This window comes from Podarcis raffonei, chromosome 2 (assembly GCF_027172205.1).
Source record: "Podarcis raffonei isolate rPodRaf1 chromosome 2, rPodRaf1.pri, whole genome shotgun sequence".
NCBI lineage: Eukaryota > Metazoa > Chordata > Lepidosauria > Squamata > Lacertidae > Podarcis > Podarcis raffonei.
This window is the reverse complement of record NC_070603.1, coordinates 36,012,979-36,031,394: the sequence shown is the minus strand read 5'-3', so window position 1 is coordinate 36,031,394 and position 18,416 is coordinate 36,012,979. Positions and strand designations below refer to the sequence as shown.

The 18,416-nt window shown below is 44.9% G+C and overlaps 1 protein-coding gene and 1 long non-coding RNA gene across 2 annotated transcripts in view; both read left to right on the top strand.

Annotated features, from left to right (window-relative positions):
* The window catches only part of TRIM47 (tripartite motif containing 47), a 33,852-nt gene extending 16,946 nt beyond the window's left edge, over positions 1-16,906 (top strand). The window contains exons 9-13 of the mRNA XM_053368472.1: positions 7,129-7,224; positions 8,052-8,282; positions 10,153-10,348; positions 12,872-12,946; positions 14,537-16,906. Of these exons, the coding sequence (XP_053224447.1) occupies positions 7,129-7,224; positions 8,052-8,282; positions 10,153-10,348; positions 12,872-12,946; positions 14,537-15,162 (1,224 nt within the window). The 3' untranslated portion in view covers positions 15,163-16,906. The remainder of the gene's footprint in view (positions 1-7,128; positions 7,225-8,051; positions 8,283-10,152; positions 10,349-12,871; positions 12,947-14,536) is intronic.
* On the top strand, positions 7,231-7,711 carry LOC128407525 (uncharacterized). Its single transcript, XR_008328822.1, has 2 exons — positions 7,231-7,562; positions 7,595-7,711. It is a non-coding gene; the product is annotated as an uncharacterized LOC128407525 (long non-coding RNA).
* Positions 16,907-18,416: the final 1,510 nt, after the last annotated feature.

The following is an 18,416-nucleotide window of genomic DNA, read 5'->3' as shown; positions in this document are numbered from 1 at the left end:
CAGGTTTCTGACTTCATTATGTCTCCCCTGGCATGGCTGTAAGTGCAAGAAGCATTGGAACAAATTTTTGTGCAGGGAATCCCAAAGTGATGGCAACTTGGACAGGAAGCTTTTAGGTTGTAGCAGTCAAGACAGAGTTGGAAGGCTGATGACTTGATCAGATGTTGGCTGTGCAGACAGAGAACACTGCAAATGAACAGGGTGGAGTGCAGCATACTGTGGTGTTAGCCCTGATCCAAAGTTGGTAGCTGGACACCTCTGCCAGTATAATGATTGATAGGGGAGCTATGCTTTAGGGCAGGGATGGGGAACTTGTGACATTCCAGAAGTCATTCAAACTCCCATCATTCCTGAGCACTGGCCATGCTCACTGTGGTCGATGGGAGTTGGAGTCAAACAACATCTGGTGGACCACAGATTCCCCAAACCTGTTAGAGGGTGACAGAGCTAGCTTTGTTCTTCCTAACTGCGGCCATGCTGATAAATGAACTGGTTTGATTGACTAGACCAGTTTTTGATCTAGTCAATTTTTCCAACAGAAACTTTGCACTTTAAAAGTTTGGAAAGGCGTTTGTGACTGCAATCCTTCACATTGAGGAAGGGAAACCTTTTTTAGTCAAAGGTGACGCAATGCCTTTTGGGCATCCTTGGGAGGGCGGGGCCAGAGGCAAAATAAGCATAGCAGTAAATGGGAACTTTGCATGCTGCCACATTCCCCCTGTTCTTTGTCTAGGCAAGCACAAATCAGAATCTGAGTTAGAGGAATTGCCTTCCATCCAGGCAAAAACACTTCAGGAGAGTGCAAAGCTGTCAGTGGGGGGGGGGTGTCTCAGGAGGGGGAGATAGGGCCAGATAAAAAGGACAACATATGAGCCCCCAGCCTGAGGTTCTCCATCATTGTTACCTGGAAGGAGTCCCACTGAATTCAATTGCACTTACTTTGCTTCGGGCATAAATAGAATTGCATTGTAAGAGTGCATATGTAGGTGTGCTGCACCTGCTTCTTAACCTGCTTCAAAACTGATTCATAATGGAAAGGGGACTAACCAACATAGCAACCATCCGACAGCATCTAGGACAGTCGCATCCATTGCCGCACTTCTGATTGTGCAGCTGGGAGTTCTGTAATTTTCCATGGAGCTGCAAATCCCCAAATGCTGATATATCATGTGAGGTACATGCATGTGTGAACTCAGCTCCTCTGAAGCTATGCAATATTCTGCAACCAGTCTTTTGGGGCTTGTGGGGATGGGCTTTGCCAAGAGCTACCAAGAAAGACAGGTGAAATCTGCGTGCAGCCAGGACCCAGAGAGGAGAGCATTGGGAAGGGATTTGGGGAGCTGGCTGTTGTCATGGTTAAGTGCTTAGAGCCCGAGAATCTAGAAGGGGTTGTGAGGTAGGGATTGTAGATAATTGATCAGGGAAGAACATTTCCTATTAAAATTGCAATGTTCTGAAATTTCTAGACCATAGAGGTTTTTATTTAATTGGGCTTTCCTAATCCCAGTTATTTGGGAGTAAGCCACACTGAGTTCAGTAGGGCTTACTTCAGAGTCAACGTAGTTAGGAGTGCAGCCTTAGAGTTGTCTAGAGGTCTGGAAGAAGGTGTCTGGATTTCTGATTTTATGGGTGGGGTACAGTCACACACCCACACCCACATCTCTGCTTCTGGTGCTGTTCTGTGCTCAGCCAACGCCTAGAGAGCTTTCCAGTGAAAGCGGGTGGGGTAGGGGGCCTGTGTTTCCCAAACCCTCAATGAGATGTTCCTAATGCAAAGACAAACATTTAGCTGAACTTCAGCCTGGCCTGCCAGATTACACACATGCAAGCAATTTGTTGCTTTTGGGTTTGGGGAGGAGGCTAAAACAAAAGTTGTGTGGGAGGAGGGTGTGATTAATTCTGTGTGCCTGTTAACTGGGCCCAACCAGTTTCTGTTCTGACAGCCTTTGGCTGCTGTGCAGTTGCACCAGGGACTCATTTCTTCCTCTTGCCTCTCTTTCCCACAGTGGCTCAGACCGGCTTCTTTATTTCACTTGGCTCATCTCCCAGGTTCCGCTCCTTGCTCCGTTAGCCCTTTGTGTTGCGTTGAGACGGGGCATTTTTTCCATCGCTCCCCTTCCCAGTTGACGCTGACTCATCTCCTAGATTTTCACTTACTAGTTTTTAATTGAGCTGTCAGTTTCGGTTTAGCTCATCCTAAAGCACCGGGTTAGTTGGGAAACCCCATCTCTGTGTTCTCTTTGGGAGAGATGGCTAAACTTGGAAAGGTTTGCTGCAAGTAGTACTTTACAACTCCCTAAAACAACTTCGTTTCAAGGTTATTATTCTTAAGTGGAGCATTTAAGGGCGGAGGACACTTCCACAAATGGGAATCCTCAAGGGACCACACAGAGCAGGCAAGTTCCCATTGCATCGCAACGCCATTTTTTCTCTAGTCACAAGGCCGATTGAGATGTCCCGTACCTAGTGAAGTGAGGGGAGAATATTATCCAGAAAATATTCTCGAGAATATTCTCCAAAAGATTATTCTCAAGAATTTAACATCACTACTCGTACCCCGAGGGATGTGGGTGGCGCTGTGGGTTAAACCACAGAGCCTAGGGCTTGCCAATCGGAAGGTTGGCTGTTCGAATCCCCGCGATGGGGTGAGCTCCTGTTGCTTGGGCCCTGCTCCTGCCAACCTAGCAGTTCAAAAGCACGTCAAAGGTACCACTCCAGCGGGAAGGCAAACGGCATTTCCATGCGCTGCTCTGGTTTGCCAGAAGCGGCTTAGTCATGCTGGCCACACTGGCTGTACACTGGCTCCCTTGGCCAATAAAGCAAGATGAGCGCCACAACCCCAGAGTCGTCCATGACTGGACCTAATGGTCAGGGGTCCCTTTACCTTTACTCATCCCCCAGGATGCCCAGGAAAATATTTTCCTCAGTGTTCACACTACTCTTGCGACCCATTACATTAAGCTGGAAATGGGGAACCTTGTACCCCTCATGTTCTTGGACTCCCAACCCCCACCAGCCACAGCCAAAAATGATGAGAGTTGTAGTCCAGTAGCATTTGGAGGTCTATGTCTTCCTGTTCTCTGAAGGGAGTACATAAAATGTTAAAAGCACTGGCTGTTGTTAACATGCTTTAAGCCAGCTATTGGGAGCCTCAGGCCTGGAGGTTGAATGGGGCCCCTCAAACCTCTTTGTCTGGCCCTCAGGACTCTCTTCAAGCCACAGCCCCTCCCTGTTCAGCCTGGCTGGAATGGGTCCTTGAACTCTTGTCTGGATTGAGGAGCAGAAGAGAAAGAGACGCACAAAGCTAAAATTCATGTTTATTGCTCTTCCTACTTTGGCATCTGACAAGGCTTACCATCAGCATGTGACCCCTGAAAGGTCACCCAGAGGGGAGATGTAGCCCTCTGGGTGTAATGCCATGTAATGTACCATAACTGATGCTATGATCACACCCGAAAAGGCCTACTTGGAGAATGTTGCTTTCTGTTCATTAGTGTGGGAAGGACTCTGATACTGCAGTCTGTTCCAGTACCTCTGGTATGTAGCATGAGGCCTGAAAAAGGGATTGAAGCTACAGCAGCCACAGGCAGGACAGCTGTGGCTTTCAAAGTATAGGTGCAAACTCCCTAAATGGGTGCCAGGTGGTCACTTTTAGAACATGGATGGGGAAGCAGTAGCTGTTCATTGTACTACAGCTCCCATCATCCCTGACCACTGGGCATGCTGGCTAGGGGTTGGTGGGAGTTGGAATCTCACAGCAGCTGGAGGAGCACCACTTCCACATTGCTGTCGTAGAGGCACAGAAGTGGGGTGTACTGTGGTACCTCAGGTTAAGAACTTAATTTGTTCTGGAGGTCCATTCTTAACCTGAAACTGTTCTTAACCTGAGGTACCACTTTAGCTAATGGGGCCTCCTGCTATTGCCACCGCACGATTTCTGTTCTCATCCTGAAGCAAAGTTCTTAACCCGAGGTACTATTTCTGGGTTAGCGGAGTCTGTAACCTGAAGCATCTGTAACCTGAGGTACCACTGTATAGGGACAGTCTCTAAAGCATATACTGTATCACGTCATGGGAAGGAGCCTCATAGCATGGTAACAATGGAGGAATAAAGTTAATCAGGACAGAGTTTATTGAAGGGGTTGAAAAGGCCATCTGATATATTGCCTATAAACTTTGAGCAAAACATTTTAGAAAGGGTCCCAGTGGCAGCTGGGACCTGTTGGGAGCGCAGCAGTAGATAGAGCCAATGATTGGCAGAGCCAACTAAGTCTAGATTTGTCCCCATCCTCTTCCCTGCTGAGGTGGACAAGGGCAACACTGTGAGACTAAGGAGAAGGAAGCTGGCAAATTGTGCTGCCCCCTGAACTGGCTGTAAGAAGGATGCAGGCAGGTGGGCCTAGCAGAGAGCAGGCCGAGGGTGGTGGGCAGTTCTCCTTTCCCTTAATGGACCTGACTCCACTGGACAGTCCCATGGTTCAGTGGGGGGAGCACCCTCTTTGCGTACAAAAGGCCTCTGGTTCAGTCTTTGGCAGCATTTCCAGCTGAAAGGCATTCCTGGGTAACAGGGCCAGGAAAAACTTTGGCACAAGATCCCAGAGAACCGCTGCCAATCAGGATAGCCACTACTAGGCTTGAAGGACCAATTGTTTGGAGCTGGTATGAAGTCAGAATTCCAGGCAGTGAAGTTCTTTCCTGCTGCCAGACAACCATAAATTGACCCCAGTTCTGTTATGGAGCCAGAGCAAGTCTGTAGCTGATGAACAGAAGGGAACCCGTCTGTTAATTACCTCCCCCTTTTGCCTGGAATAAAATGTTATCATTCCTGGTGGAAGGGAAGAGGCAGAGACTTTCCTGTGTGGCAAAAATAGATAGGGTTTGGCTTGCTGTCAAGGATTGCCATGCCTGGGATGGCTTAAGCAAGTTTTATTTATTTTCATGGCGGAACACCTGAAAAAAAAAATTCCTTGTATGTGTGAGCACATGCACATGTATGTTAGTCAGAACGCACTTAATCATTCTCATTGCTGCATTTATATTCCACCTCGAGGAAGGGTATCTTGTTCTTAACGCCCCCGCCTCTATTTTATCTTCGTGAGAAAAGTAGGTTGGGCAGTTAGTTTAGGGGCTAAGAGGGGATTCGAACCCTGGTCCTTTAACAGTACCCTAACTAGCACACAGCATAGACAGATTGGTGCTGTGTATGCCCCAAACGAAATACAATTTTTACCTTATTGGCCAGTGTCAAATCAAATTGATCGTGGCTATTGATGCTAGTTCCGTTTAATGCTAGCAATTTTATGTTCTGTATGTTTATATAAAATAGCACATATGACTAAGGAACAAGTAGTCCCTGCTTTTGGAAAAGAAGCAGCTTTTATGACCGGAAAAAATAATGCCATTTTTTTGTTAAATCATCTTGGCTACATCTCAGTTAAATCCCTTTCCTTCCCTCTCCCTGGGTCTGCTTAAAGAGATCAATGGGTTATTATGGCTTCACCAGATAAGCCCTCTCCGTGGCACTTTAATTTCCTTGCTTTTCTGTCCGGGTGAGGGTGTTGATGCAATTTGGGCTGTGGCTCTTGCTTTCTCTGATAGAGCTACGATTGTTCCTTTCATTGCAACCCTCTCAGTCTGGTCTTTATCTCACTCCAGCACATTGTTTAAATGGAGTTTGGAGCCACATGACAGTAGCACTTTGCTCTTTTTAGCTTTCCAGAATTGGGCACGTTTCCAGTCAAAATTCAAATGTCAGACAGTTGGGAAGACCGCTTCCTTTACAGGTCTTTAAAAGTAGACAAAAGACTGTTGCTTTTGCAAAAAACAAACAAAAACCAGACACACGCACATAATATATTACAATAATGTTTCCAAACACAAACCAACTCATGTTCGGGGTCAACCTTTGATAGATCATCAGGGGAATGGTTTGTTTCAGTTTAGATTACTTTGGCCTCATTCACACATAACACTAAGCCATGGATTAATCAAAAACATTATTAGCATTGTGTGAGAGACCTGCCTAGCCATTTAACTGTTATTTGTTCACTGACAACAAACTGTGTTTTATTGTTGACTTATGAACCTTTGTTTTAGTCAGTGTTTTTTAAAAAAATAAAAAACAAGGTGCTGGTACTCATATCTTGATAAAAGTGCCATTGGTGCCAGCACTAAATGGCTGCCATGAGCCACAAAAAAATATGTAACAGTATTCAGTACCTGTGAGTACTATCACACACACACAAAAGCACTGGTTTAGCTGTGGCTTGGTGTGTAGTATGTGAACCCAGCACCCTTCTTCAATCATGGCTTGTTTGGTTACTCCACCCTAGATGTTTACCAGGTTACAAAGGCATGAGAAAAGAAGAGCTGGAAAACAAAACTAATCATCATCATCCTCTCCTTGACATGTGATGGGAGGGCGTTCCACAGGGCGGGTGCCACTACCGAGAACGCCCTCTGCCTGGTTCCCTGTAACCTCACTTCTCGCAGTGAGGGAATCACCAGAAGGCCCTCGGTGCTGGACCTCAGTGTGTGGGCTGAATGATGGGGGTGGAGATGCTCCTTCAGGTATACAAGGCCGAGGCCATTTAGGGCTTTAAAGGAGAAATGATGGAGAAATAAGATGTGGTGTGTTTAATCATCCTGGTTAACTCATGGTTTGTTGAACAAACTGTGGCTTAGATTTATGGGCTAGCGGAGCCTTTGTCAAGAACAAATATATAATAGGCAGGAGAGACAATAAGGGCAATACGTTATGCAGAATGAATGGACAGGAGGGAATATAAGGGTTTTGGGGAGCAAGGGCAATCAGGCACAGTGCAAAGTGAAGTCTCATCACTACCACCTTCAAAGAACTTGTCCTTTTTAATCTTTAGAGTGGTGGTGGGGAATTCTTGGCTCTCCAAATGTTGCTGGACTCCCAACTTTCATCAGGCACAGCTAGCTTGGCCAGGACTTATGGAAATTGGGAGTCCAACAAAATCTGGAGGGCCACAGTTCCCCATTCTTGCTTTTCAGAAATAGATTTAACGGTGAATATTTCTCTACAGCCATGAGGACTGGAAGAGAAATGTACTATTTTCTGTCAATGCGAGGTGACATTCTGATATTCCCTTTCTTCAAAAGGCCCAAAGACCCAAAATCCTGAACAGCGTTGAGAATCAGTTGGATGAACTTGGAGTCACTATTGCGCAGACAAGGAGGACTGTGGACCTCATCAAAGTAAGATGGCTTCAGTCTATTTCATCCCAGAAGAAAAACTGGATGTTGATCTCACACACACTGTGCCCTGTTCTTTTCATATATTTCTATGTCATTGTCTCCTGGTGCCAAGGGGATCAGGGGTTTGGGCTGTGTCTCGGCCTGGGTATCAAGAGGTGGTTCATCCACTGATTCTGATCCAATTCTGCTGCAGTGTTGGGAGGTTTAATTAAAGATAACATGTAAGCAAAGAACAAAAATCCTCTTGCATGTATGCACTTGTGTTGCACAAATATACAAGCTTCCTGAGAACTGGATCACATGGTGCTTTTCCTAGACTGTTCCACTTCAGACTGCAGGTGGAGGATCACATTTTTCAACGTTCCTTCAGACTGGGGGGAACTCCATTCCTATAAGAAAGTGGCATGTCCAAGGTAGCCATTTCCATGACATGCTACATTTCCACTTGCAGAGATACCCTCATTTCTGGCACTCAGATAAAAGACAGCATATAGTGGCTTAGTTAATTTGGCAGCAGTGGGAACCTTTTCCCTAAAGTTTGCCTCGTTACATGTCGTGGTCCTGATAAAAAATGGAGGGCTTTAAAATGGAATAATCCAGACATGTTTCCTGATGTCGAATTCAAGCATCATGCCTAGTCTGGCTTAAAGTGGGTCTTTTTAAACAATCAGATCTTGAAGAAGATTTGATTGCTTCTGCCCTCCCCCACCTGGCCAACTTTAAAAGGAGGATCTGGATGTGTGCATGTTTTTTTGGGGTGTGTGTGTGAAAATATATGTAATCTACATGAATGATAATTGGTATAAAGCTATCTCTGTTGTGTTTAGGGCACTGCTCAGAAAGAGAAGGAAAAGGTCAGCAAAGTCTTTGCCGAGACGGCCAGGGTCCTTGCAGCCTTTCAGAAGGAAGTCCTTGGCTTCATCGAAGATGGGGAAAGAGCAATGCTGACTGGGGCAGCGGAGGAGCTGCGGCAGAAGGAAGAGAGGCGTGACACACTGACTGAACACAAGCGGAATCTGGAGAAGGTTCCCAGCACAGACACCATCTCTTTCCTGCAGGTCTGTGCCCCTGAGTGTTATTCTAGTAGAGAGTCACCCCTAAAAGCGCTTCATTCCTTGCCTCTGGGCAGATCCACACCATACATCGAAAGCACATCTAACATACATCGGAAGCACATGACTTTCCACAAATGAATCCTGGGAACTGTAGTTTCCTCTCACAGAACTACAGTTCCCAATGCCCTGAACAAACTACAATTTTATTTCTTCTTATTTATTGAAATTTATATACCACCCTATACCTGGACATCTCACAGAACAAAACCAGAACACAAAACCACAAAATATATACAGTGGTACCACGGGTTACAGATGCTCAGGTTACATATGCTTCAGGTTACAGACGCTTCAGGTTACAGACTCCGCTAACCCAGAAATAGCACCTCAGGTTAAGAACTTTGCTTTAGGGTGAGAACAGAAATTGTGTGGAGGTAGCGTGGTGGCAGCGGGAGGCCCCATTAGCTAAAGTGGTACCTCAGGTTAAGAACAGTTTCTGGTTAAGAACGGACCTCCAGAATGAATTAAATTCTTAACCCGCCGTACCACTGTAATCAAAATAAAAACAACAAGCCAATAACCTGCCCTCCAAAAACCCACCTTTTAAAAGGGCATATGATATAAATCGGATCAACCAAAGGCCTGGTTAAAAAGGAACATTTTTGCCTGGTGCCTAAAGGTGTATAGTGAAGGCGCCAGGCAAACTTCCCTGGGGAGAGCATTGGACAGACGGGGAGCCACTGCAGAAGGCCTGTTCTCATCTTGCCATCCTCCGGACCTCTCCAGGAGGAGGCACACAAAGGAGGGCCTCAGAAGATGATCTCAGGGTGCGGGTAGGTTCATATGGAAAGAGGCGGTCCTTGAGGTATTGCAGTCCTGAGCCGTTTAATGCTTTATAGGTCAGAACCAGCACTTTGAATTGGTAGCGAGTTCAGTCGGACCAGGATTATTTTACAGAAAGTAATGTGCTTTCAATGTATGGCATGGATTTCCCCTCTCTGGAAACAGTAGAAAAGGGGAGGATTTGTGGAGACGTGCTGTCCTCTCTAGCGAGCCGCAAGTGGAGAGTCTGATTCAGCTTGTCCATAATTTTTTTATGGGCAGACGCTGCTGCTTTTTCTGGCTCCAGACTGGTGATTTTTGTATTGGAAGGTGGGCATGCTTGTACGCTACAGGGACAGGAAGGAATAATAATAATAATAATAATAATAATAATAATAATAATAATAATAATATAGTTATACCCCGCCCATCTGGCTGGGCCTCCCCAGCCACTCTGGGCGGCTTCCAACCAAATATTAAAATACAGTAATGCATCAAACATTAAAAGCTTCCCTAAGCAGGTAGGACACAATGGACATTTGTCTCTTTTACCAGGCCCCACAATTTGTAGGGCATTCATTCATTTACAACAGCCTTCCCCAATCTGATGCCTTTCAGATGTTGTTGGACTCACATCATCCATGACCATTGGCCATCCTTGCTGGGGCTGATGGGAGCTGTAGTCCAGCAACGTCTGGTGGGCACCAGGTTGAAGAAGGCTAGTATGCAATCGCAGTGCTCAGTCCTATCTGGATCTCTGCTGGGAAATATGCCCTCATCCGCTGTGTAGGGGCCCTGGGTAAACGGACCTTATAGGGAGGAGGCTCTGCTGAGCTCTATGTTCCTGGATCCACATTTGGAACAGAGCAGCATGCCAACATCTCCTGCCAATGTAGCTGCTCTTTCTCTCTGTCCCCCTCCCTCCCTCTGGTATGTTTGTTTCCATGTCACGAACAGCAGCCATAGAGGTGGCTCTGTGGAATGAGTCCTCCCATCAGTCAATTGCTGTATATCACCCCCTTTTCTTTCTTTCTTTCTTTTTTTGGCACAGGAGTTCCAAGCACTGAAAATAGCCACTGAAGAGAAAAACTTCTCATGGGCAAGCTTCCCCAAAGAGCTGAGCTTCATCAAATCCAGCCAGGCCGTGCTCGCTGTGAAGGAAATGCTAGTGAACATTTGCAAGAACCAGTGGGACCAGCTCTCAGGGAATGGAGACGAAGGGCCCATTCTTTATGGCATGCCAGAAGGTCTGTAGCAGATGGAATATCCTGTCCTTGCATTCCATGTAGAGCGCTATGCATTCTGCAGTGTTTTGATTACGGAATTCTTTGCTGACTCTGATAGCTACCATGCGGTTTCTGCAGAGATTATTGGTGCCCAGCAAGTGCTAAGAATCCACTGCTTCCCTGTAGCTCTTAAGTATCTAGGAGCTCTGGAAGTCTCTGTGAACAGGGACTGGGCTTGGAAGTATCAGCAACAAGAATGCACATTGCTTCCTTTGCATCAAACATTAAAAGCTTCCCTAAACAGGGCTGCCTTCAGATGTCTTCTAAAAGTCTGGTAGTTGTTGTTCTCTTTGACATCTGGTGGGAGGGTGTTCCACAGGGCGGGTGCCACTACCAAGAAGGCCCTCTGCCTGGTTCCCTGTAACCTCACTTCTCGCAGTGAGGGAACCACCAGAAGGCCCTCGGGGCTGGACCTCAGTGTCCGGGTAGAACAATGGGGGTGGAGACGCTCCTTTTCCCAGTCTGTTCTCAAAGCTTGAAATGCAGCTGGGGTACCCAGCCTTATGCAAATTCAGGACACTTGCTTCCATTCACATGTTGAATTTTGCTTGTAGACTTTTGCTACTTTTAACATGCAGTAAACACTTTGGGGCATTAGAACCCACTAGGCACCATTTACATCATGGAAGTGGGAACCTGCCGCTCTCCAGATGTTGTTGGACTTTATCGCCATCATCTCTGGCCATGGTGGTTGGAACCGATGGGGGCTGGAGTGCAGCATCGTTTGGAGGGCCAGGTTCCCCATCTCTGTTTGACATCTCCAAGTCTCCTCTTGATGTTGGCATTTGTACCTGCCTAGATGAATGTCAAATGCCAGCCTCAAAGGGAAAAGATGTTTAATGCTACAGCCTTCATGTCAAAGTACTGCAAGTGGTGCAGCTGTTTTGAAATTGCATAATAACAAGACTCTCTTAAATTGGTGTCGGGTTTCTGCGCCCTGTGCCTCCCGCTTGGGGTTGTGTTTTTTTTATGAGGTTTCCATAAGGACTCAAATAAATCAGAAGGCAACAAACAGACATCACCGGGTGTGGCCAGCAGTGGTTTGGGGAAGATGTCCAAAGTGGCTTTTCCTTGAAACAGAGCCTTGTCTTTCAGAACACAGGGGAGATATATGCTTGAAGCTCACTCTCCTGCCAAAATTAGAGTGGATCTTGCTGGCTTCGTCCTCAAGTTCAACTGCTCCCTAAAGAAACTATTGCAATGTGTGACTACTAGCCTAGCGTCAGCTCTGTTCTGTTCAGGGCTTCCCCACCCTCTCCCATACATGCCCCAGGTTTCAGGGAGGAGTACTTCCTGTATACTTACCAGGGAGTTTGCACTAACTGCTTCCAGGTCACAGCGTGCTGCCACGATCCCCACAAGACCCAGTCAGAGGCACAAACAAGACATCCATGAGAACAGTGGAACAGTCTCCCTTTGGAAGTTGTGGACTCTCCTTCCTTGGAGGTTTTTCAGCAGAGGTTGGGTGGCCATCTGCCATGGATGCTCTAGCTGGTATGCCCTGCGGAGGACCTTAAGGTCCACAAATGACAACATTTTAGAGGTCCCAAGTCGCAAGGTGGTTAGATTGGTCTCAACTAAGGCCAGGGCCTTTTTAGTACTGGCCCCAACTTAGTGGAGCGCTCTGTCACAAGAGACTAGGGTTCTGCGGGACTTGACATCTTTCCGCAGGGCCTGCAAGACAGAGTAGTTCTGCTTGGCCTTTGGTTTGGACTCAGTCTGACCCTTATGTTTCCCTCCCCATATGGTTTTGATCTATGGGCTACTTTAAAAATGAGGCTGCATTTTAAACTGCATTTTAACTTGTATTTTAAATTGGTTTTTTCCCCCTATTATGTTTTTACTATAATTTTACTGGTGTTAGCCACCCCGAGCCCGGCTCTGGCTGGGGAGGGCGGGGTATAAAATTATTATTAGTAGTTGTAGTATTATTAGTATTAGTATTATTATTTATTATTATTGAGATTCTTGCATTGCAAGAGGTTGGACTAAATGACCCTTGGGTCCTTTCCAACTCTACAATTCTATGATAACTGGGCACCACCACACAGAGCCCTATGTGGTGGTGGGGAGGCTGAAGGAAGGAGACCCAGAAGAAAAAGTTGTTAGGGTCCAGCAACTCTATAAAATGTGTGTTTTTTGGATGAGCACAGGACCACAACACAGTTATGAGCAGATCCGTCTGCTGGCTGGCTTTGTAGTAGCACAAGGACATGTTAGGATCTTGGATCCTGGGATAACATCCTGTGGGATTTCCCTCTTCTGATTAATAGGTTTAAGAATCTAATCACAGCAGGCTTGTTGATGACAAATGAATTTAAGGTTAAAGGTGGTTGTATGGAATAGTACACCTGTGTCAGATCAGCCAGGATACTTTCTAATGAACAAGCCTCTTTTCCTTGTGTGATGGGTTGGTTTTTTCCTTTTCCTTTTTTGCTGTCTTTGTCGCTGAGGTAAATTTTTGACAATTTCCTCTCTTCACAGTGACCATTGAGCCCCCGATTCCGGAAAAAAGCAGCAACCCCGCCTGTTTGGAGTCCCGAGATTATTTTCTCAAATGTAAGACCGTTTTATTGTATGTTTTGTCTCCCTTGGCTTTTGTTTCTTTGCTGATGGCGTAACATTTGGCAGACGGCAGACGTGTTGCAGACAGCAGAAATGTCAGCCTACGCAAAGTTAATTATGAGCGCAGTCCAGTGAAAACAAAATGCTTGAGTGTTGTTTTTAGAAAACGTTCAGTGTCTCAGTTACTGGTCTTTACTGGCCTAGCTAGGTTTAGCTGAAAATACAGGGACTTAAGCACACGGGCAAAAGATTCCTGGATTGCAGGGGGTTGGACTAGATGACCCTTGTGGTCCCTTTCAACTTCATGATTCTATGATGCCTGTAAAGCTACACCACCTTCTTTTCCTGTCATAAAGAGGCACATATTGGAGGAGATGGAATACACATAATCGGTTCTATCACTGCATGAAAGAAAAAAAATAAGGCTGTGGCATAAAAAAGAGATTTATGTTAAATATATATCATGAGGACTAGAAACTGGATTTTACTTTTATTTTTTTAAAGTAAATCTGGTGAACTGAACTATCAGTATTTAAAATGCATTTATATGGAGAAGGAAACCAGAAACCTTGAAAATATAGAAAACAGAAGGGGACTCTGAAATCAGAGTGCGGTACATCTTTGCTCCTTGATTCCATAGCTCTGCCACTTTCTGCTTCTAAATGACTATTACTCTACATACCCCCATCTTGCCACCCGCTTTCCCTATTTCACCTTCCCAAAACACAGAAACACAAGGTGCGGGTAAATATTTTTATTTTTTAAAAAAACTGCAACCAACCAAGTTTGCCATAGGGCTAAACTGAAGCCACACAAGTGGTATGCGCAAATTTAAATATAGTTAGGAAAAATCCAACAATTTTTGCAGAATATATGTTGTTTGCAGCAGTGGAGTTTTTAGAACACGTGGTTGTATCCAACACTGGTGTTCCACTCATGCAACAGCGTTCTGCTTGTGCAATGCAATTATGTTGTTGTTGTTATTTATATACCAACCTATACCCGGAGGTCTCAGGGCGGTTCACAGAAAAGATCGACATAAAAACCACAATATATATAATCAAAATAACAACAAGAAATTAAACACACACACACAAAAAGAGCCACATTTTAAAAGAGCATAGGATGTCAATCAGATCAATCAAAGGCCTGGTTAAAAAGGAACGTTTTTGCCTGGCACCTAAAGGTGTATAATGAAGGCGCCAGGCAAACTTCCCTGGGGAGAGCATTCTACAGATGGGGAGCCACTGCAGAGAAGGCCCGTTCTTGTGTTGCCACCCTCCTTTTCTCCTTTCCCCTGCAGTCCCCCACCATGATAGGGGACCCTTTGGAACATATTTTGGGGGGAGGGGTGCAGAGAGAGGAAGGGGGAAGTCCCATTGCATCACTCACACAACGTTAGATCCTACCCAAGACTCCGAAGCCAAGGGTGCATAAGTTCAGGAGTCTGAATGATTACTGAGGGGTACCAACCTCAGTGATGGTATGTTTCAGTTTTGTTGTCCAAGAAGACAAGATAACTAATAGTGTGTGACTTCCTTGCTCTGCCTTCTTCTCGCCTTCTCCCACCCCCACCCCACACAGTTGCCTTCATCATCGACTTGGACAGCGACACTGCCGACAAATTCCTCCAGCTGTTTGGGACCAAGGGAGCCAAGCGGGTGCTGAACCCTATCGCCTACCCCGAGAGCTCGACCAGGTTTGTCAACTGCGAGCAGGTGCTGGGCGAGAACTTAATGAACCGAGGCAACTACTACTGGGAAGTGGAGATCATTGACGGCTGGGTGAGCATTGGTGTCATCACGGAAGATTACAACCCGCAGGAGTCCTATGACAGGGGCCGCCTGGGCAGGAACGAGAACTCCTGCTGCCTGCAGTGGAACGGGCAGAACTACGTGGCCTGGTTCGGCGGCTTTGACTGCGTGATACAGCAGCCTTTCTTCCATACGATTGGGGTGTACTTGGAGTACTCAGAGAAGGTGCTGACCTTCTATGGAGTCAAGGATTCCAAGATGACATGCCTGCAGCAGTTCAAAGTGGCGCGCTTCAAGAAGGGCCATTTTGACCCCTTCCAGAATAAGATCAACCACCAGTTTCCGGCGCTGTTTACGCACAACCTCAAGCCGGCCTTCTTCCTTGAAAGTGTTGATGCCCACATGCAGCTTGGGCCTCTCAAGAAAGATTGTGTTTCGGTGCTGAAGCGACGGTAACTCGTTCCATGTGCGGTAGAGCAAGAAAGGAACTGGTAAAGAGATTTAAAACGGGATCTTTCCTAGAACAGCATGTCACTTCCATGATTCAGGGTTACTAGGCTCTTCGCCCATATGTCTGTCCCTGCTACCTTTTGAGTCATTTGACTGGTGCCTTTAAAGATAATGGGCCATTTCCATGTTGGTCTTTTCTCTCTCTTGCCGCCTCTTGGATTTTTAGTCATAGTTATAGTTTATTCACACTGGGCTTAAACTCGAAGACCAAGCTTGTTACCTTTCACTTGCTGTTTGGGGATATGGAGAAGATTGATTCTAGTCTGAACTTTCATTTTCTGTATTAATCCAATATATTTACCACACACACACAGTTTCCTGATTCTGTACTCATCAGTTCTAGGGCTTCTTCCTGCTCTCTTAGCCGGGGGGATGGTGGCGGCGGGGAAAATATCAGTGTTACTTTAAGAAAGGAGTCAAGAACCTGGAATGTTGCTGGACTACAAGTCCCATTACCCCTAACTATTGGCCAGACTGACAGGGGTTGCTGGGATTTGGAGTCCCCTAACAGCTGGAGAGCCATAGGCTCCCCACCTCTGGCCCAGCTTGTGAGGAGTTACAAATTTTTCTGTGGGCACTGAGCCAAATCTTAACTTCTGATTTAAACTGCTGTTCTTTAAGATGGGAGCTGGTGGTTGAGTTGAAACAGGCGACCTACTTTTCTTCTGTTTCTAGGATATCTTGTTTTTAGTAGATAATTACAGTTCTTCATATAAATTGGGAAGGATGGAAAAATAAAACTTAGCTAGTTCAGAGACAGAACTGATTTTTATCATTTGAAGATTATTATTATTTACCTCATGGATTCCCTGACAATAACTGAATTGCTGAAATGCTTGTGTGTTTTATTAGCCCTGTGGTCTCAGCATTACGGTTATTTTCTGCCAGAGTTTTCTTCCAGTTATTCAGTTTGTTGCCTATCTGCCAAGGGTGGGTCTTTTACAAAATAAATGGCAACATACTGAACACAGGGTGAAAAATATTATGAATTTGGTGAAACATGATGGTTAATTGTATGAGTTCACTTATCCCTGCTGTCTGGGCTCATGCAGTTCTTCCTGCCTACCAGTAAGAAACGGTGAGGTCACCAAAGTTATTTTCTACTTCTCCTAATGGAAATAACTACAGCGCAATTGCTCACAATAGCAACACACACACACACACACACACACACACACACCATCATTGGTCAGCATTATTAAAAATATGTTTTGGCATTTTCATCTTTCAGCCAGATACTAAATATGTTAGTCTGACTTGAGTTGAGCAAGACTCTACTTCCTGGTAGATATGCCTATAAATGCAGCCCTTACAATCTCACCTGTTGCCATTGGAATTAGTTATTGAAAGAATACCACAATGATCATGTTGTGATTTCTGTATTCTTACTGTATTCTTAAAAACACTTTGGGGATAAACTGGAACAATAGGAAATTTCACACTGAACCAAAATTGGCTGTATTAATTGTTCCTCCATGAGCAAAATAATAAAGCCAGTATATTTGCTTCCTTGGGTAATACTGTGCTGCTCTTTGTTTTTCACCCCAATTTTTGGGTGGTGGTAACCTTTCTGCTTTGTTTTATTATTATTAATAATAATACACAGTTGTATAATCTAACATGTGTGAGAAAATAATAAGGAAAAAAGTTTAAAACAATCTAGTTGCCATTAAAGAATATGCAAACATAATCCTGGTTTGTCTTTCTTTGCTAACCTCAAATGAATGAGCTTGCTTTCTGCAATGTTTTCAATCAATACCAGTTTACTATGGGCAAATAATAACATTTTTGTGGATAGCAGCAGCCAACTATGCACCATAAAGTTTGCACACCCATGTGTCTGCATTTATTTTTAATAAAATGAGGGCTTTATTTATTCGATTGATGCAGCATGTACATCCTCTTTGAAGAAAATAATCTGGATTAATTTCATAAAAATGCCTTGCAGTTTTTAAGTTCTACCACAAAATATCATAGTAAGAGACTCGTGATTACTGTAACATGTGGCACTACAAAATTTCCACTAAAGTCAAGCTTAGCTGGTACGTAACCCAACCAGAGTAATCTTCATTATCCACATTATATAGATTCCACCTTCCATGAAAAATGGGAATGGATACAGCCTCTGCAATATAATTGTTTTGCAGTAAAAATCTTCACGCTCTACTTTCTCATTTGTTTTGACTGCTGCCTGTGATACTGGAATAATCTCACTGCAATAGCCAAGCAACTTCCCATAGCTACAGTGCTGATGGTGTAGCTGTTGATAATGCCACAAAGCAAGTTTTAGGATCAAGTTGTAAGGCAGTGAGCTTAACACAAGCTGTCGCTGAAAGTAATGACCTCCCGTGACTTTCCTAGGACTCTGGGCGGGTTATATCCTGGTTTTTTTACGTGACAACACATTAAAGGTAAGTATTAAAAAACAAAAACAAGGTCAATTAAAGTGATAAGAAAAAAACAAGCAAATAAAAATGCAGTAGAGATGGTGTAAACACAATTTAAAAAGCAGAATATACCATATCTGGTTTGAGTGTCCTATTTTAAATTTATGATTTTGTAATAGTTAAGTCTTTATTAGGTTATAGGGTGCTACAGCTACAGTCCAGTATGTACGATCCCGGCAAGTAAGTCCCATTGAACTTTTAAGCAGACACATAAAGGATTCTGCTGTAAAGGAGATGCATGTCTGGCCCAGATTAAGGGGTTGTATTTGTGGTTGTGGGGAGGGCAAAGTAGTTTGGGGAGTATGGATTTAACTTTACTTCATTTTGCCCACCCACTTTCTGCCTAAGTGCTGAAGGTGGCAAACAGTTGAAAATGATAGCTTAGTATCAAAGACAGAGCAATTGACTCCCTCTGGGGAAGATCCCTGGGGCAAATTTGTCCAACATACAGTACGAAAGAAAAATGGTAAGAATAGGGAAATAATCAGCACTTGGCCAAGAACATGTATATATTGTTGTGTAACAAGGATCGGGGATCTCAGGCTCAGGGACTGGCGTGGCCCTTCACATCTCTTTGTGTGGCCCTCAGGACTTTCTCTAGACCATGTTGCTCAATGGTCCTTCTCCATACCCTCAACTGCTATTGCCTGGCTAAAACATGTCATTGAATTATTATAATGCTGCTTGTTTGCCTGAGTGGAGAGGTGTGCATGTGTGGTGGAGATACAGGGTGAAACTCAACATTGACCAATG